Raw genomic sequence first — 14,492 nt, forward strand, 5'->3', positions numbered from 1 at the left:
TGTGCTCCGTAGCTGCATCCCGCCTGTTAAGAAGTTGTGCTCGAACATGACTTGCCAGAAGCATAGACTTCCATTACACATGGATGAATACAATTGTTGCATTCACTTTATATGGACTATAATATTTGCGTCAAAAAAAAACAAAACTGAAATGCCATAGAAAAAAGGAATTATACCCATTTATGAATACAATTGTTGCATTCACTTTATATGGACTATAATATTTGCGTCAAAAAAAACAAAACTGAAATGCCATAGAAAAAAGGAATTATACCCATGAGGCTTCTTTAGCGGGTAAACATGAGTCTGCTTGTATCATCCGTCTCTTTGCTACAAGTAGATAATGAAACGATGAACCCAACCTTTGCAATCGAAATACTCACAGTTAGACTAAGACCTTAATTAATCCTATTCCTGTGCTTGTTTACATGGGTTTACTTATTTGGAATACGGGGAATATGTTTTATTAGATCATTGCCGGCATGTATACATACCTAATGGCAGAAACATGATTGTCCTCCATTTCCGGGAAGTTCCCTCTACCCACACAAGCATACTCAATTGTTCTCTACATTGTTTCATTTGTATTATATTATTGCCTCACTCACTTATTTTCCTCTTGTTTTTCACAGATTTTGTCCAATGAGGAGCGAAGGGCTAACTTTGACCGCTATGGGCAGGTAGATGAAACCAGACCGTTTGCCCAACATCAACATTACCAAAACAACTTCTTCTTTGACGAGTCTTTCTTTCAATTTTACAGGTACTTCTGTTTATGTTTATTTTAAATATTAATTTTAAATATTTTTTTGATCACCCTTTAACCCCTTAATGTCGACTGTTGAGAGGCAAAGTCGTGTCTTCATGATGTCACCAGTCACTGAAATACATATCATTGGAAAGCTTAAACTCTTGGGATTTAAGATTCAAAATGTACTCATCACAGAAACATCCTGAAAAGTCTGAAACAAGACACCCTACAACTATAAAGCAGAGATAGCTCACCAATAAGTCCCCTGGTAGTCCGCTCAACAGATCATTCTTTGCAAACATGGAATTGTTACATCCAGGACTGTGCAGTGATTCCAACCTTGGATAATATTCACTCCCAAAAAAACTATTATGCTGACAAAAAAAAAATCCGCCTAAAAGCATTTCTGCACTGTCGGACATTCCTTGTTGCCATCTGTATGTTTCGCCTGCATTCGGGCCTGTATTGATAAAACAAACATCGCCTCCTTTAGCCCTGAATACCTTTGCTCATAGTAACTAGTTCAAATAATGATTGTCACTTTGGTTAGCAAATAAAATTTGTAAAAGAACAATACGCAGATATACACTCTGTATTAAAATCAGTGCCGAAAACAAACGTGCTTAACACAATTCATGATTCATTTTCACGCACGATTACTATGCGCAAGTGTGCACAATCATTGATTTACTTCTGAAAAGAGAAGTCAAACATTTACAACTTTTTCGAAATGTCTGAAAATTTGGTTATCGTAAAATACACGGTTGCAGAGGTTTTATAACTATAAACTGGTCGTCTTCAAATACCCTTTTTGGAAAAATGCCCCAGAAAATGATTTTCAGAGTTTTTGAAAAAGTTTTTCAGATTGTGTTTAAATTTGGCAAGGTACCAGGTAAACGCTTCAAGATTTTGCATTTCATACTCTAGGTCAGTTTTTCTTAACTAGTTGAATTGGCACAATAACGTGCTTTGAAACTTTGCCTGTTTTGCAGCACAAAACTGTCAAAGAATATGAAAATTATGCTTCATATTAGCTAAATTATCTGCCGTCTGCCATTATACAGTTATTTGGGTAATTATTTGCTTTAGGGAGTACCATAGGCATACGCTTACAAGTATTATTTTTCTTTTTCTTTTATTATGTATTCATTTATTGTACTTTGAATATTCTATTTACCACTTATGTTTCCTCGTCTCTCTTGTCAATTTACATATGATAACTGATAAATTGAGAAATTTTAACGAAAGAAAAATTATGCCTTAGCTCAGAAAAGGTGTATGTCTAACTGTGAAAAATATATATCCTGTCAATGGATAGAAAATTGATAATGCGTATCTTATTTATTGACTTTTTTTGTTGCTGCTAAATGTTATTGCAGTATTTGTCATTGCACTAATTTTGCATCTCAAGCCAGTTCCCAAACACTACCTCGTAAATATTTATGAGTTGACCCTGACATTCCTTTATATTATTTTTCTCTTAAGCCTTTTTTTACATGTTTATACTGTCTGATCTCCTTGCTAACAATGTTCACTATGTGGTTACCAGTGACAATAAAGACAATACAATTCAACCTGGAACTTTGCCCAAGTTGTCCCAATGAATTTATGTTATCTCTTGTCTCTTCCAGAACCAGAGACTTTGCAGACAGCAAGTATTTTCTTCACCACGCTCAGTTTAACAGCGATGTACTTCCAGACAGCCACAAGAGGCCGTACCTCATTAAGGTCACATCCGAATGGTGCTTTGCGTGCATCCACATTGAACCTGTTTGGAAGGAGACTGTGCAGGAACTTGAGCAATTGGGTAAATAATAGAGTTGCCATGATTTTTCAAATAATAGTTTAATTGTTGCGCCTTAGGCGAACTTTCGGGGTCAGGATGTGCGTTTCCAGCAATTTGAACAGTCAGGTATAGAAAAATATTGATGGAATAATTCTATTAAACAAGAGAAATTGGGATAAATAACTAAAACAGAGAGAAAAGAGGGAGAGGGAAAGAGAAAGAGACAGAAAAATTAGTGGTTAGCGCGTGTGCGGCACAGTTCTGAGGTCATGAGATTGAACCTCCTGTGTGGAATTTGCATGTTCTCCCCGTGCTTGCGTGGGTTTTCTCTGGGCACTCCGGTTTCCTCCCACGTTACAAAAACATGCATGTCAGGTTAAATGGCCGGTCCAAATTGTCCCTAGGTGTGAATGGGCGAGCGATTTGTCTGTCCCTGTGTGTCCTGTGATTGGCTGGCAACCGGTTTAGAGTGTCCCCTGCCCACTGCCCGGAGATAGCTGGGTTGGGCTCCAGCACCCCCGCGACCCTACTGAGGATAAGTGGTGCAGATAATGGATGGAAGTTATCATGCCCACAGTTTTTGACCCTTTATGAAAACAGTGTGACAATAATTACTCACTTAATGCCATGCTATAATATTCAATCAGTCAACACTTCATGTTAGAAAGTTTCTTCGCATTTACTTTCCTCTTTAAAATATATTTTGAGTTTCAGTAGTAGCGCAACTATTTTTCCCCTCCTTCTTCATAATGTACGCGAGGCAACGTAGCGCTTGGCCACAATAAGTCGCATTTCTCAGGATGTGTGTTTTATTCATTATAGCTACTAATTTATACAGCTCAGAAAATGCCACTTTGTAATAACGATAGATATATTTTTCTTAGCCAAGGTATGTGTGTCATTTGAACACTGTGAGGTATTTTCACATAATGATTACACTTATAATCATGCTTTTTTGTAATAGTTATGTTATGGTGTCATTATAGCTATCTCTTGTGAGATATCTAAAACTGTTTTTTTATAAGGTTTTTTTTCCCGCTAGGTGTGGGAATCGGCATTGTGGACCTTGGATTTGAGCGCCGTCTGGCCAACCAACTGGGAGCTCACCGCGCTCCCTCAATCATAGGCCTTGTAAACGGGAGAGTCACTTTCTTCCATCAGGCCATCGTTCGAGAACACCTCCGACAGTTCATTGTGGACCTCCTCCCTCAGAATTTGGTGGAAAAGGTACAAACAACATGGGTATAGAGACGTTTAAAAACGAGTTGGAACTATTTTGAAATATCTCCGAACAAGAGAATGTGACTGAATATTTGTTTTCAACTCAACACAATTTTACTTTATGTGTTTCTAATACTTAACCTTTTTTTACTAGCAAACCTGAATACAGTGTATCAATTTTGAATGATTTTGTTTACTTTATAGATCACTGATGACAACTACAAGAATTTTCTGGACAGCTGGCATGTTGCAAATAAGCCCAATGTCCTTTTTTTTCACCGGGAGTTTAATGTTCCTCTGGTCTATAAGGTAAGGCTCTTCAAAACAACTCATTCAACGATTTTGCCTCACTGTATAAGACACAGCAAAAACGCTCATGTATCGGTTTCTGGTCATGAAATATTGAAAGAAATTTTTCCTTTGTGTCCCAGTTAACAGCGTTTGCCTTCAGAGACTATGTTCATTTTGGTTACGTAGACCAGAGTGAGACTCGCAACGTTGAGCTACTGCGCCAGTACAACCTCAACTCAAACTTCCCCATCATGTTGCTTTTTAAAGAAGATACCAAAAATCCAGCCGACATCATTCAGGTACAGTGGATGTCTGGGATATGACGTGAATTCGTTTTGATGTGGTGATCGCTGGGTGAAAATATATTATCGTTGACGGATACAAACCCATCTTAGTCAGCTAATGGATTCCAAACACCTGGTACGTTATGTAAAAAAAGATTTAAATTGTATATACATGTTAAAAATTGTAATAAGTACTACTTAAATCAATATACGTAAACAAGAAAAAAAAATGTATTTACCTTGAATGGGATGTGACTTGAGGTGGTACAGCGGAGTTAGTGGGTGGATCAAGAGGGAAGAAGGATTAAAACTGATTTTAAAACTTCAACTTGCGAAGATTGTCTTACCTTTGAGAAGTTTTATTTGCTTTAAACCACTACTTATTAATTAGTTTTTGTCCTAATTGTGAATTGGTTATGGCTGTATTCTTTGGCGAGGTTAAGAAGGCAAGTGCCTTCTTTTCCATAAATGTCATACTCTTGCTTCTGACTTTAGCATCACTGCAAGTTTTGGGCCCAATAAGTGAAAAAAATAGGTTGGTTGTACAATATTTTGAGGTAAACAAAGAGAAAGGGAGACTTGTGAGAAGGAGTACATCCAATGGTATATAGGAATTTTGATCAAGAGCAGACGATCATCTTCAATTATGTCGACCAAATGCAGATAGTCATACTTTTTTGGACGCTCAAGATAAGTTGATGATGTTGTATGAAGGGGAAAAGGCTTTAATGAGGAACTGAAAACCATCGTATTCCACATTGTAATTTGTAGACATCAACTGGGGCCGCACTAACCCAAAGGTCTAATACAAAGCCGTGTCCATTTTAAGGTAGTTATGTTAATCTAGGCGGGAGATCAACAGACGGATCCGTGCAGAGTCTTGTCTTCTGTCTTCTGCTGTCATGCAGACCCTGTACCGGACCGTCGTGGTAAAGAAGGAGCTTAACTGAAAGTCATGGTTCTTAATTTACCGGTCGATCTCCGTTCCTACCCTCACCTGGGCTTTCCCTTAGAAATAGGGTGAGAAGCTCGGTCATCCGGGAGGAACTCTGTGTAGAGCAGCTTCTCCTCCGCATTGAGAGGAGCCAGTTGAGGTGGCTTGGGCATCTGATAGGGATTCCTCCTGAACACCTCCCTCTGAAGGTGCTCTGGGCATGTCTGACCGGCTCGAAGCCCCGGGGACGAATGCTTCGGTATCCTGTTGGATGAGGTGGATGAAGTGGCTGGGGATAGGGACATCTGTCCTTCCCTGCTGAGGCTGCTGCCCCCATGACTGGATCGATGTTAATCGAAGTCCATAAAAAAAAATTCATTTGGGCTTTTGCAGGCGGGTGGATTGAATTGGAAGATGATGGAAGTGTTTGTCTCCAACAATAAGTTCCTGCAAGTCCCCAGACTGGTCAACCAGCAGCTGTTTGATGAGCTATGTCCCGTCAAGCAGTTTCACAGACGGAGGAAGTAAGACCATACTGATCTCATGGACACTTTTACTGTCTTTCCTTCAAATGAACAAAGCATGTTTTTCCAAATCTTCACATAAAACAACACCGTCCTTTTCCAGGTATTGCGTGCTACTGATCACAAACGACGACCAAGCTTTGCGTTCTCAAAACAAAGCCTTCTTGGACTTTGCCACCTTCATCAAAAAGGACGTGCTCCGCTTTGTGTACGTTTACCAGCAACAACAGCAACCTCTTTGCCAGGCTCTGCTTCCCAACCTGGCTGTGGTGTCCCCTCAGGTCAGTGGCACGAGAAGGCACAATCTTAACATTCCCATTTTGATTGGAAAATATTTTCCTACATTCTTAAAAGGTGGTCATACTTGAGAGGCGGAGCCCTGCTGGGAAGGTGGTGTACCGCTCCATGATTGGTGGCTGGAACGGCAGTGAGGAAGACAAGTCCCGCCTCCTTGAGCATCTGGATATTGTTCAGAAGGACCCCACCTACCTGACCTCGGATGCCACTTTGCCTGAGCTAAACAATGAGATGGCACCTGTAAGATAAGTGTTTTTTTTTTTTTTTATCTCAGTTTTTAATTATTATTTTTTTTAAGATGTTCCTTATTGAGTGGCTGTATACTGCTTTTGATTACCTCCATCAAGTTTATGATGACCTTCTCTACTCAAACTGGTGAGGAAAGATCTTATAGTATAATTTAAACCCAAGCTGTCTCTAAGCAGTGGCGTTTAGTAAAATGTGATGGATCTTCTTTCAAGGCGCGAAATGATGCCCATCCTGTCGTTGATCTTCTCAGCTCTTTTCATTCTTTTTGGGACAGTCATCATTCAAGCTTTCAGGTGAGAAAACAAGGCTTCCCTCATAAAATTGAGTATTAAAGGATAATGATGTTGAATTTGAAGAATACCTTCTGCCGTTAGTGAACCAGGTGAGAGCAAACCCCGGAAAGCAACGACCAAGGAGAAACCTCAAACTGACGATGATGCGTCAAGTCAATCTACTACCTCGAGGTAACCCTTGTTTCTACTACTTACTTACTTACTTACTTATTGCTCCAGCGAAGGTCGGGGGGTCCCGTCCCTGTGCGTTGAGCCGACCAGATGAACCAGGTTTTTCCAATGCTGGCGGTCTTGTGCCAGCTGTTCTGCATCCTCTACGGCAACTCCGTGTTGTTGGAGGTCGCCCGCAACGACGTCGAGCCATCGAGTGCGGGGTTTCCCTCGTGGTCGTCTCCAGCCTGCGGCCTTTGGGTCAAACTGGAGAATGGCTCGTGTCGGATGGTCTGGTGGTAGACGAAGGACATGGCCAAACCAGCGGGTGCGGCGTTGTGCGACCAAGGAAGATGCTTGGGGCTGGCACGTGCGGGCTCTGAGCTCTTTATTGGAGACTCGCTGGGGCCACCTGATGTTCTCGATGGTTCTGAGAGCCCTGCTATCAAAACCATCGATTCTTGTGGCCAGGGTGTCGTTCAGGGGCCATGTTTCTGAGCCATAAAGCAGGATAGGGAGTACGACGAGGTTGTAAATGCGGAGCTTCGTCTTGCGTGCGATGGTCTGGTGCCGCCAGAGTGGTTTCCAGAGAGACTGCAGAGCAGATGCTGCCAGGGCTCTTCTGCGGAGAATCTCTGGTTTTAGGTCCCCATTGTCTGTCACCATGGACCCCAGATATACAAAGCTCTTGACAGGCTCTACGATGTCGCTACCAATTTGGATGGGAGGTGGATCTGGTCCATCACCGACATACATGAACTTGGTTTTCGTCCAACTCACTTGCAGGCCAAGCCGCGCTGCCTCTTGACTGTAAATGCCCAGAGCGTCTCTCAGCTGGCTGTAGGAAGTGCTGAGAATGATGGTGTCGTCAGCATACTCCAGGTCAGTCAGGTGGTAGTTGCCGAAAGACACTCCGGGGATGCGCTCACTAACCCTGAACATCAGATGGTCGATGATGCAATTAAAAAGGTCGGGAGCAGCCACACAGCCTTGGCGAACGCCGCTGGAGATAGCAAACCAGTCGGAGTCAATGCCGTTGATACGGACACAGCTCTCTGTGTTGCTGTAGAGCAGCTTGAACAGGGCTATGATCTTGGGTGGTGCTCTGAGAGCTTGGAGGATGTTCCACAGTGAAGAGTGGCAGACGGTGTCAAAGGCGGCCTTCAGATCAATGAATCCGATATATAGATGGCGATCTTTACGGAATTCACGGGTCTTTTCTATCAGCAAACGGACGGCAGAGATGTGGTCCGTTGTGGAGCGGTTGGGCATAAAGCCAGCCTGCTGGGGACGGCGGCAGCTTCTGATTGCTGGAAGGGCACGGCTGAGCAAGATCCTGGTAAAGACCTTGCCCGGGATGGAGAGTAAGGTTATGCCTCTGTGGTTTCCACAGACAAGCCTGTCGCCCTTGCATTTCCAGAAGGGCAAGATGACTCCTCTGGTCCAGTCGGTGGGCAGCTGCTCCGATTCCCACACCTGGTTGAATAGGCGGGTTAGCCACTCCACCATGCCATCACCGCCGGCCTTGAGCATCTCGCCGGTAATGGCACAGATGCCGGGGGCTTTCTTGGTGTTCAGCTTCTTCAGAGCAGCTCTCACTTCCTCGGGTGTTACAGGGTCTGTGCAGCAGGTGTCGTTAGGAGGTGCTGTGCTCGCAGCCCGTAGGAGGGTGGGATCAGCCGGGATGGTGCTGTGCTGCAAGAGGAGGCTAAAGTGCTCCTTCCAGCGCTCGAGGCAGTTGGCTTCTGTCATGATGAGGTTGCCGTCTGAGTCCTTTACCAGGGCTGTCTTTATGTGTGGGCCGCTACGGGCTTGGCGTAGTAGACTGAATACGCGGCTCATGTTGTTGTTGTTGGCCGCGGACTCAAGCTGTTGGGCTTCTGCCTGCCAAAACCTCTCCCTATCTTCAGCAATGGCCACATTGCGCAGGCGATTCAGTCTCCGATACTCTGTGAGGTCGCCTCGGAGTCGGGCCTCACGCCGCTGGTCTATGATGTTTAGTGTCCTCTCTGATATCCAGGGCTTTCTCGGGGAGGATCGCGGGCGTCCGAGGACATTGTGAGCAAACTGGAGGACACTTTCCTTGAAGGCCGCCCAGTCTGTCAGCTTGTCAGGAGCCAGGGTATCAAGAGAGCGGCGGATGGAGCAACTGAAGTCTCTGGCGATGTTGGGGTCGCTGAGTCGGGAGGAGTCGGGGCGAGGCAGAGTCTTGTGCTGGTTGGCTCGGAGCTTTAGCTTGAGCTGGGCCACCAGCAGACGATGGTCTGTGTTTCTACTACAGTAAATCTAAAAAGTCTGATGCCTGCCAATCTACCTCACTTTTTAAGAGGCATTTTTTGAGAATCAAGGCAATTAATTTTCCGAAGTAAGGCTTTCGCAGGTCTTGCTTTCCATTCAGATTATGTAGATCATCCTTCATGTTTTATTCAAAGACTCCTGTCATTGTTTCTTCTCTTTGCAGCCGCCCCCCAAAGAAAGATTTTGTGGAGGTGACTGAGCTGACTGATGTAACTTACGTAAGCAACTTGGTCAAACTGCGTCCAGGCCACATCAATGTCGTCCTGGTGCTCACCGACGCCTCCAAGAACGCTTTGTTGCGCAAATTTGCAAAGGAAGTGTTTTCTTTCTCTGGGTGAGTGTCAAGTACTTTTTTCGGTTTGTCAAATTTGTTCTTTTTTTGTGGCCAGTATTGTAATTATTAGAATTACAATTGTCTTTATTTTCGTTGATAACAATTTAGTGTACATTGTTTACAATAAGATTAGATGTTGCACTCATGAAAGGAAAGAAAATAATAAACTAATGTTGTCGGCTCTGCCGCGGTGGGATAAGCTAGCAATTTCCTCCGGACTAGCCAGGAGACCAGCTGATGATTTCCTGGGCTGTGTTGATGACCCTCTGTTCTACTTTACAATACTCATATGACTGTAATCACATTAGTAGTAGCTGAAGTATTTATACCGATTGTAAATGTTTTGGTTTTATTCGTAAACAATGTGAGACAAAAGGTCTGCATACTAGGTCATCTTTCGTGGTACTTACTTCTGAATATGTTAAAACATGGGGGTGTGTCATTTGAGGTGTCCTTAAGAAGTTGAAAGTAGAATATTTTCTGTATTAAGTATGTGCTAACAATGCCCACCTGAGTTCAAAGAGCCCATATAATTTTTCCGACCGCACCTATCTGCTTCTATCTTACTTTTAGCAAAGCTGTTTGGGACAGAACACATTGGGTAAGAGGAATGGGTTGATGGTGGGTTGGAGAGTAACTCCATGCTCATTCCTGCGGGTTTTTGTTTTGTTTATATTTGTTTGTGTAACATGTAAATTGTGAACTTAAGGAAAGGCCTGTTTCAAGTACAGTCTAAACACCAACCCAAATCCTAAGAAAGATTGAAAAAAAAATAGAATTTATTCGAGCCCATCTAAAACATGCATGTACTAGCACGCCCGCATAAGGAGCTTGATAGAGGCTGCAATGATAACACAAGTCAGGAGATGGAATAAAAAAAGTTCCAAATTCTGTACAGCTCCTTTAACAACCAAGATCTTTGAATCATGTTGCCTGTATGAAATTAATCTCCTAAATACATACCTACCAAGTACTACGGTTTTTCCGTAATGAGTACGGTTTTCTTGAACCCACTACGGTGTTACGGTTGGATCACAAAAACTACGGGTTTCCCCTTAAAAAAAAATAAAAAATAAAATCGTAAAAACATTCCACCGCAAGATGGAGACGAAGTACCATTTCAAGCTAAAGTCTATTGGCGCTGCCAGAATCAACTCCTTGCCCTGAAGAATTCTCGCGCCGGCGTGATTCGGGGGCCCTATCGTGGATGCAGTGCCGGAGCTAAGGCTAAGCGGCTAGCGGCGTTATAAGTCTTCGGTGCTGTCCGTAATCATGGTAAATGTAAACACTCTACCAAATAAGACCGACGAACTGGCTGTGCTGGTGAAAAACAAAGTGCACGGGAAGTGCAGTTTGCTGTGTTTTACGGAAACGTGGCTAACATCTAGCATCCCGGACGCTAACGTAGAGCGACCTGGAGCAACCGGTTGCTACCGGAGCTAACCTCCTCTCCGATTCCCGGCTGTGGGAATCGGAGAGGATGGGCACTCGCTAACACCAGGTGGTGTATGTTTGGGCACAAAGATTTAAAAATATATATATCTATATATATCAATATAAATATATATATATATATATATATATATATATATATATATATAATTAAATGTTTTGTTTCTTATTGTATCAAACATTGAAAAGAAAAGAAAACTATGAGGGTTTTTTAATGACTTTGTTATATTAAATACATTATTGAGCTTTAAAGAACTTTCTTTCGATATGGCTCGTATTGCATTGTATTACTTGTTTTTCATTCGTCTCTACCTATTAATCACAAAATAAACTGAAACACTCTGTGTATTTTACATTTTAGTTAAGTATATTTACTAATTTACCAAGTTATTTCAAATTTTCCATCACAACAGGACCCAAACCATCCACTTTTCCTTCCTTAACGCCGACAAGCATCACCACTGGATGCCCTCGCTTCTTCACTCCTGCTCCGAAACATCACGTGGCGAAAGTCAATTTGACCAAGAAGAAGACTCGTCAGATTACTCCGGACACGTCTTAGCCCTGAACGGCTACAAGAAATACTTTTGCCACTTCCGACCCGTCTTCATCGGGGACGGCCCAAGCGACGCATCCTCTTTCCCTTCCGAGGTCAGAAGGAAGTCCCGATCCAGGTCCCGGTCCAGTTCGGACTCTCGATCCCGATCCCATTCCCGGGAAGACGGCGCCAAGTCCAAGAGAGGCTCAGGTAGAGCTACTAGCATAGAGGTGCATCACAAGCTTGACCGACTGGGACTGTGGATGGAAAGGTTGATGGAGGGCACGTTGCCACGGTGGTACGTACTGTCTTGGCCTTTTCTCCGTGCCAGTGAGTCTTTCCCAGCAGAAAGCTGAGATCGGCATCACCAAGGTAGTCCTGAACCTTCGTGATTGTTTTTTTCCATGTTACTAAAAAACTATGACGTTTTTCGAATGGCGTAATGCTTTTTATTTTTCGTTGCTCAATGTTTTTGTATTTATTTATGGTAAGGTCCTAACTAGAGACGAACACTGAATCATCCAGTTACTAAGAAGTACATTTCCTTACAACGGTATGAGCTTTTAATCCATATAAGATGAGTGTGCTCATTATCTTTGTTTAAAAAATGAAGGAAGATGACAAGTAGGCAGGCAAAAGGGACATTATTGTGAGGCGACTCCATGCACAAATTATCAAGTGCATTGAACTGGTATATTGGTCGTGCAATATTCTTCTCTTTCACTTGAGTGTCAGAGTTCTTGTAATATGCTGGAGCTTTTACATCAAGTACCACCTCAGAAAAATACATGGCTGCAATTTATTTCTCAATGTTATTTTAACACCGGTAACTCAGCTCATAAGTATGGGATTTTTTTTCAATAATCATAAACAAGGATTTGAAATGTATATAAATAGACTGTATAATCACCAAAATAGTTCCAGTTGATTCTATTGTAATGTTTTTTTTAATTACAGTTTAAATACATTTTAGGTTTAACAAATTGAGTTCTCAATTAAAAGCATTGACTGAATGAATGAAAACTTTATTGGAACATTAAAATAAAAACAGAACAACAACTCAACAAAAAAATAATGTGACATAATATGTTCGAAAAGACGTAGTAAGAAGCAAATGCTTATATTCCCTACCCCTTTTATCTTCCCTATTACATACACCAATGATATAACAACAATTGTAATAATATTAATAACAGTTATGATATAACAATAGCAACAATAACACAAAGTTAACCATACCAGCTCAGTAGCCTAGATGGTAGTGTGCCCGCTTTGAGACTGGGAGGTCGCTGGTTCGCGCCTCGGCCGAGTCATACCTAATTGGTATAATGGCGGCGCCCTCTGTTGGCTGCGGCTGCATCGGCTCGCTACAACGGGTCAGGTGTATCGACATTTCGTTCTGTGTACCGGTACATTGTTACAAAAAATGACAATACAAAGGAAATTATTATTATTATTATTATTATTATAGTTCTATACGCACTATTCCCTCGTATCACTCATACCCCATTCTCTTCATCTCTGTATTCCGCCAGGAATGTTTTTTTGTATTTAAATTTGAACAAGTGAATAGGTGGACATTGTTTGATCTCGTCTTGTAAATTGTTCCAAAGTTTGACTCCAAACACAGACACACAAATTCTTTTCCTGGTGGTTCTCACCTTTGGGATTATGAATTTACTACAGCCCCTTAAGTTATAATTTCCCTCTTTCCGAATGAATAATTTATGGATGTTTTCTGGCACTATGTTTATGTTGACCTTAAATAACAGTTGTGCAGTGAAAGATTTCACTAAATCATCTAATTTTAATAATTTGGACTGCAGGAATAAAATTAGTATGATCTCGATATCCTACCCTGTGTATGGCTCTAATTGCACGTTTTTGGAGTATAAAACGTAATGCAATGTCTAAATATTTAAATGTGTGAAACTCCTGCATCACACATTTAGCCAGCAATAGGAAAACAAACGAGCTGGAAAACGATGCTTAGTTGGACAGTCATTCTGTTTTGTTTTTTGTTTTTTTTTATTGTGAGGACAAAGAACGTACGAGTGATATAAATTCTGATATGAATTTCTTGTCTAACTCTACCAGATGTGATGTTTGATGGTCTTCACACGCATACTCGCACCGTAAACCCCCGGTATACAATATGAATTAGCTGTGAGGTGGGGATCGCTAAATAAAATTGCCGTATAGCAGGGGATTACAAATCGTAATCAGTTAATGCCCTTAGAAACCAGGTTACTACAGATTTAAACAAAATGAATAGTTTATTAGATAACATCATAAAATATGTGTATAATATTTATTATATATATATATATATATATATATATAAAATATATAACAAAAATAAAATTGTATCATCCGTGTGAAATGCTTTGAGCTGGTAGAGTGGAGACTGCGACAGTGGATTTAAAAGGAAGATGTTTTAATCTTATACTCGCAAGGATTGTCTGGTGTCCTTGTTTTAACCGCCTGCTTCTTTTTAATAATATTCCCAATGGCTACTTTTGTGTCCATGGTTTTTATATTTTTGTTTCTCCCTTTAGCCTCTCTGCAAGCCTTGGACCCATAGCGAATAAATACACTATTGTATCCCTCCAACTCCTAAAATTTTTATGAAGCACACACCAGATGTTTGAACTGAATAAAGAGAGAGTGAGGCATTGTGAGTAGGGGAGAGTTCAGCCATTTTTTTTTTGTTATTGATGTCTTTGGACAAACATAGACCCGCATTTTTTATGATGATGGTAATATTAGAAGGGCAGCACGGTGGGGCAGTGGTTAGTGCGTGTGCGGCACAGTTCTGGGGTCATGAGATCAAAGGTCCTCTGTGGAGTTTGCATGTTCTCCCTGTGCTTGCGTGGGTTTCCCCCAGGCACTCTGGTTTCTTCCCAAATTCCAAAAACATGCATGTCAGGTTGATTGCCGGTCCAAATTGTCCCTAGGTGTGAATGAGCGAGTGAGTTGTCTGTCCCTGTGTGCCCAGCAACTGGCTGGCAAGCAGTTCAGGTGTCCCCTGCCCACTGCCCAAAGATAGCTGGGATGGGGTCCAGCACCCCCGGGACCCTACTGAGGATA

The 14,492-nt window shown here is 41.9% G+C and overlaps 2 protein-coding genes across 2 annotated transcripts in view; one reads left to right on the forward strand and one right to left on the reverse strand.

The window, feature by feature from the left end:
- Positions 1 to 14,492, forward strand: part of LOC148363797 (dnaJ homolog subfamily C member 16-like) — a 15,723-nt gene that overhangs the window by 701 nt on the left and 530 nt on the right. The window contains exons 3-15 of the mRNA XM_088337837.1: positions 633 to 763; positions 2,383 to 2,558; positions 3,580 to 3,764; positions 3,963 to 4,067; positions 4,190 to 4,348; positions 5,661 to 5,791; positions 5,895 to 6,072; positions 6,146 to 6,328; positions 6,387 to 6,463; positions 6,550 to 6,630; positions 6,712 to 6,801; positions 9,242 to 9,412; positions 11,278 to 14,492. The exon at positions 11,278 to 14,492 is cut by the window's right edge and continues 530 nt beyond it. Coding sequence (XP_088193963.1) covers positions 633 to 763; positions 2,383 to 2,558; positions 3,580 to 3,764; positions 3,963 to 4,067; positions 4,190 to 4,348; positions 5,661 to 5,791; positions 5,895 to 6,072; positions 6,146 to 6,328; positions 6,387 to 6,463; positions 6,550 to 6,630; positions 6,712 to 6,801; positions 9,242 to 9,412; positions 11,278 to 11,758 — 2,148 coding nt within the window. The 3' untranslated portion in view covers positions 11,759 to 14,492. The remainder of the gene's footprint in view (positions 1 to 632; positions 764 to 2,382; positions 2,559 to 3,579; positions 3,765 to 3,962; positions 4,068 to 4,189; positions 4,349 to 5,660; positions 5,792 to 5,894; positions 6,073 to 6,145; positions 6,329 to 6,386; positions 6,464 to 6,549; positions 6,631 to 6,711; positions 6,802 to 9,241; positions 9,413 to 11,277) is intronic.
- cdab (cytidine deaminase b) overlaps positions 12,412 to 14,492 on the reverse strand; it is a 29,931-nt gene continuing 27,850 nt past the window's right edge. The window contains exon 5 of the mRNA XM_088337845.1: positions 12,412 to 14,492. This exon is cut by the window's right edge and continues 790 nt beyond it. The gene's annotated coding sequence lies outside the window, so the exon portion shown is untranslated.

Source organism: Urocampus carinirostris, chromosome 6 (assembly GCF_059441175.1).
Source record: "Urocampus carinirostris isolate Australia breed hairy pipefish chromosome 6, RoL_Ucar_1.0, whole genome shotgun sequence".
NCBI classification, from domain to species: domain Eukaryota; kingdom Metazoa; phylum Chordata; class Actinopteri; order Syngnathiformes; family Syngnathidae; genus Urocampus; species Urocampus carinirostris.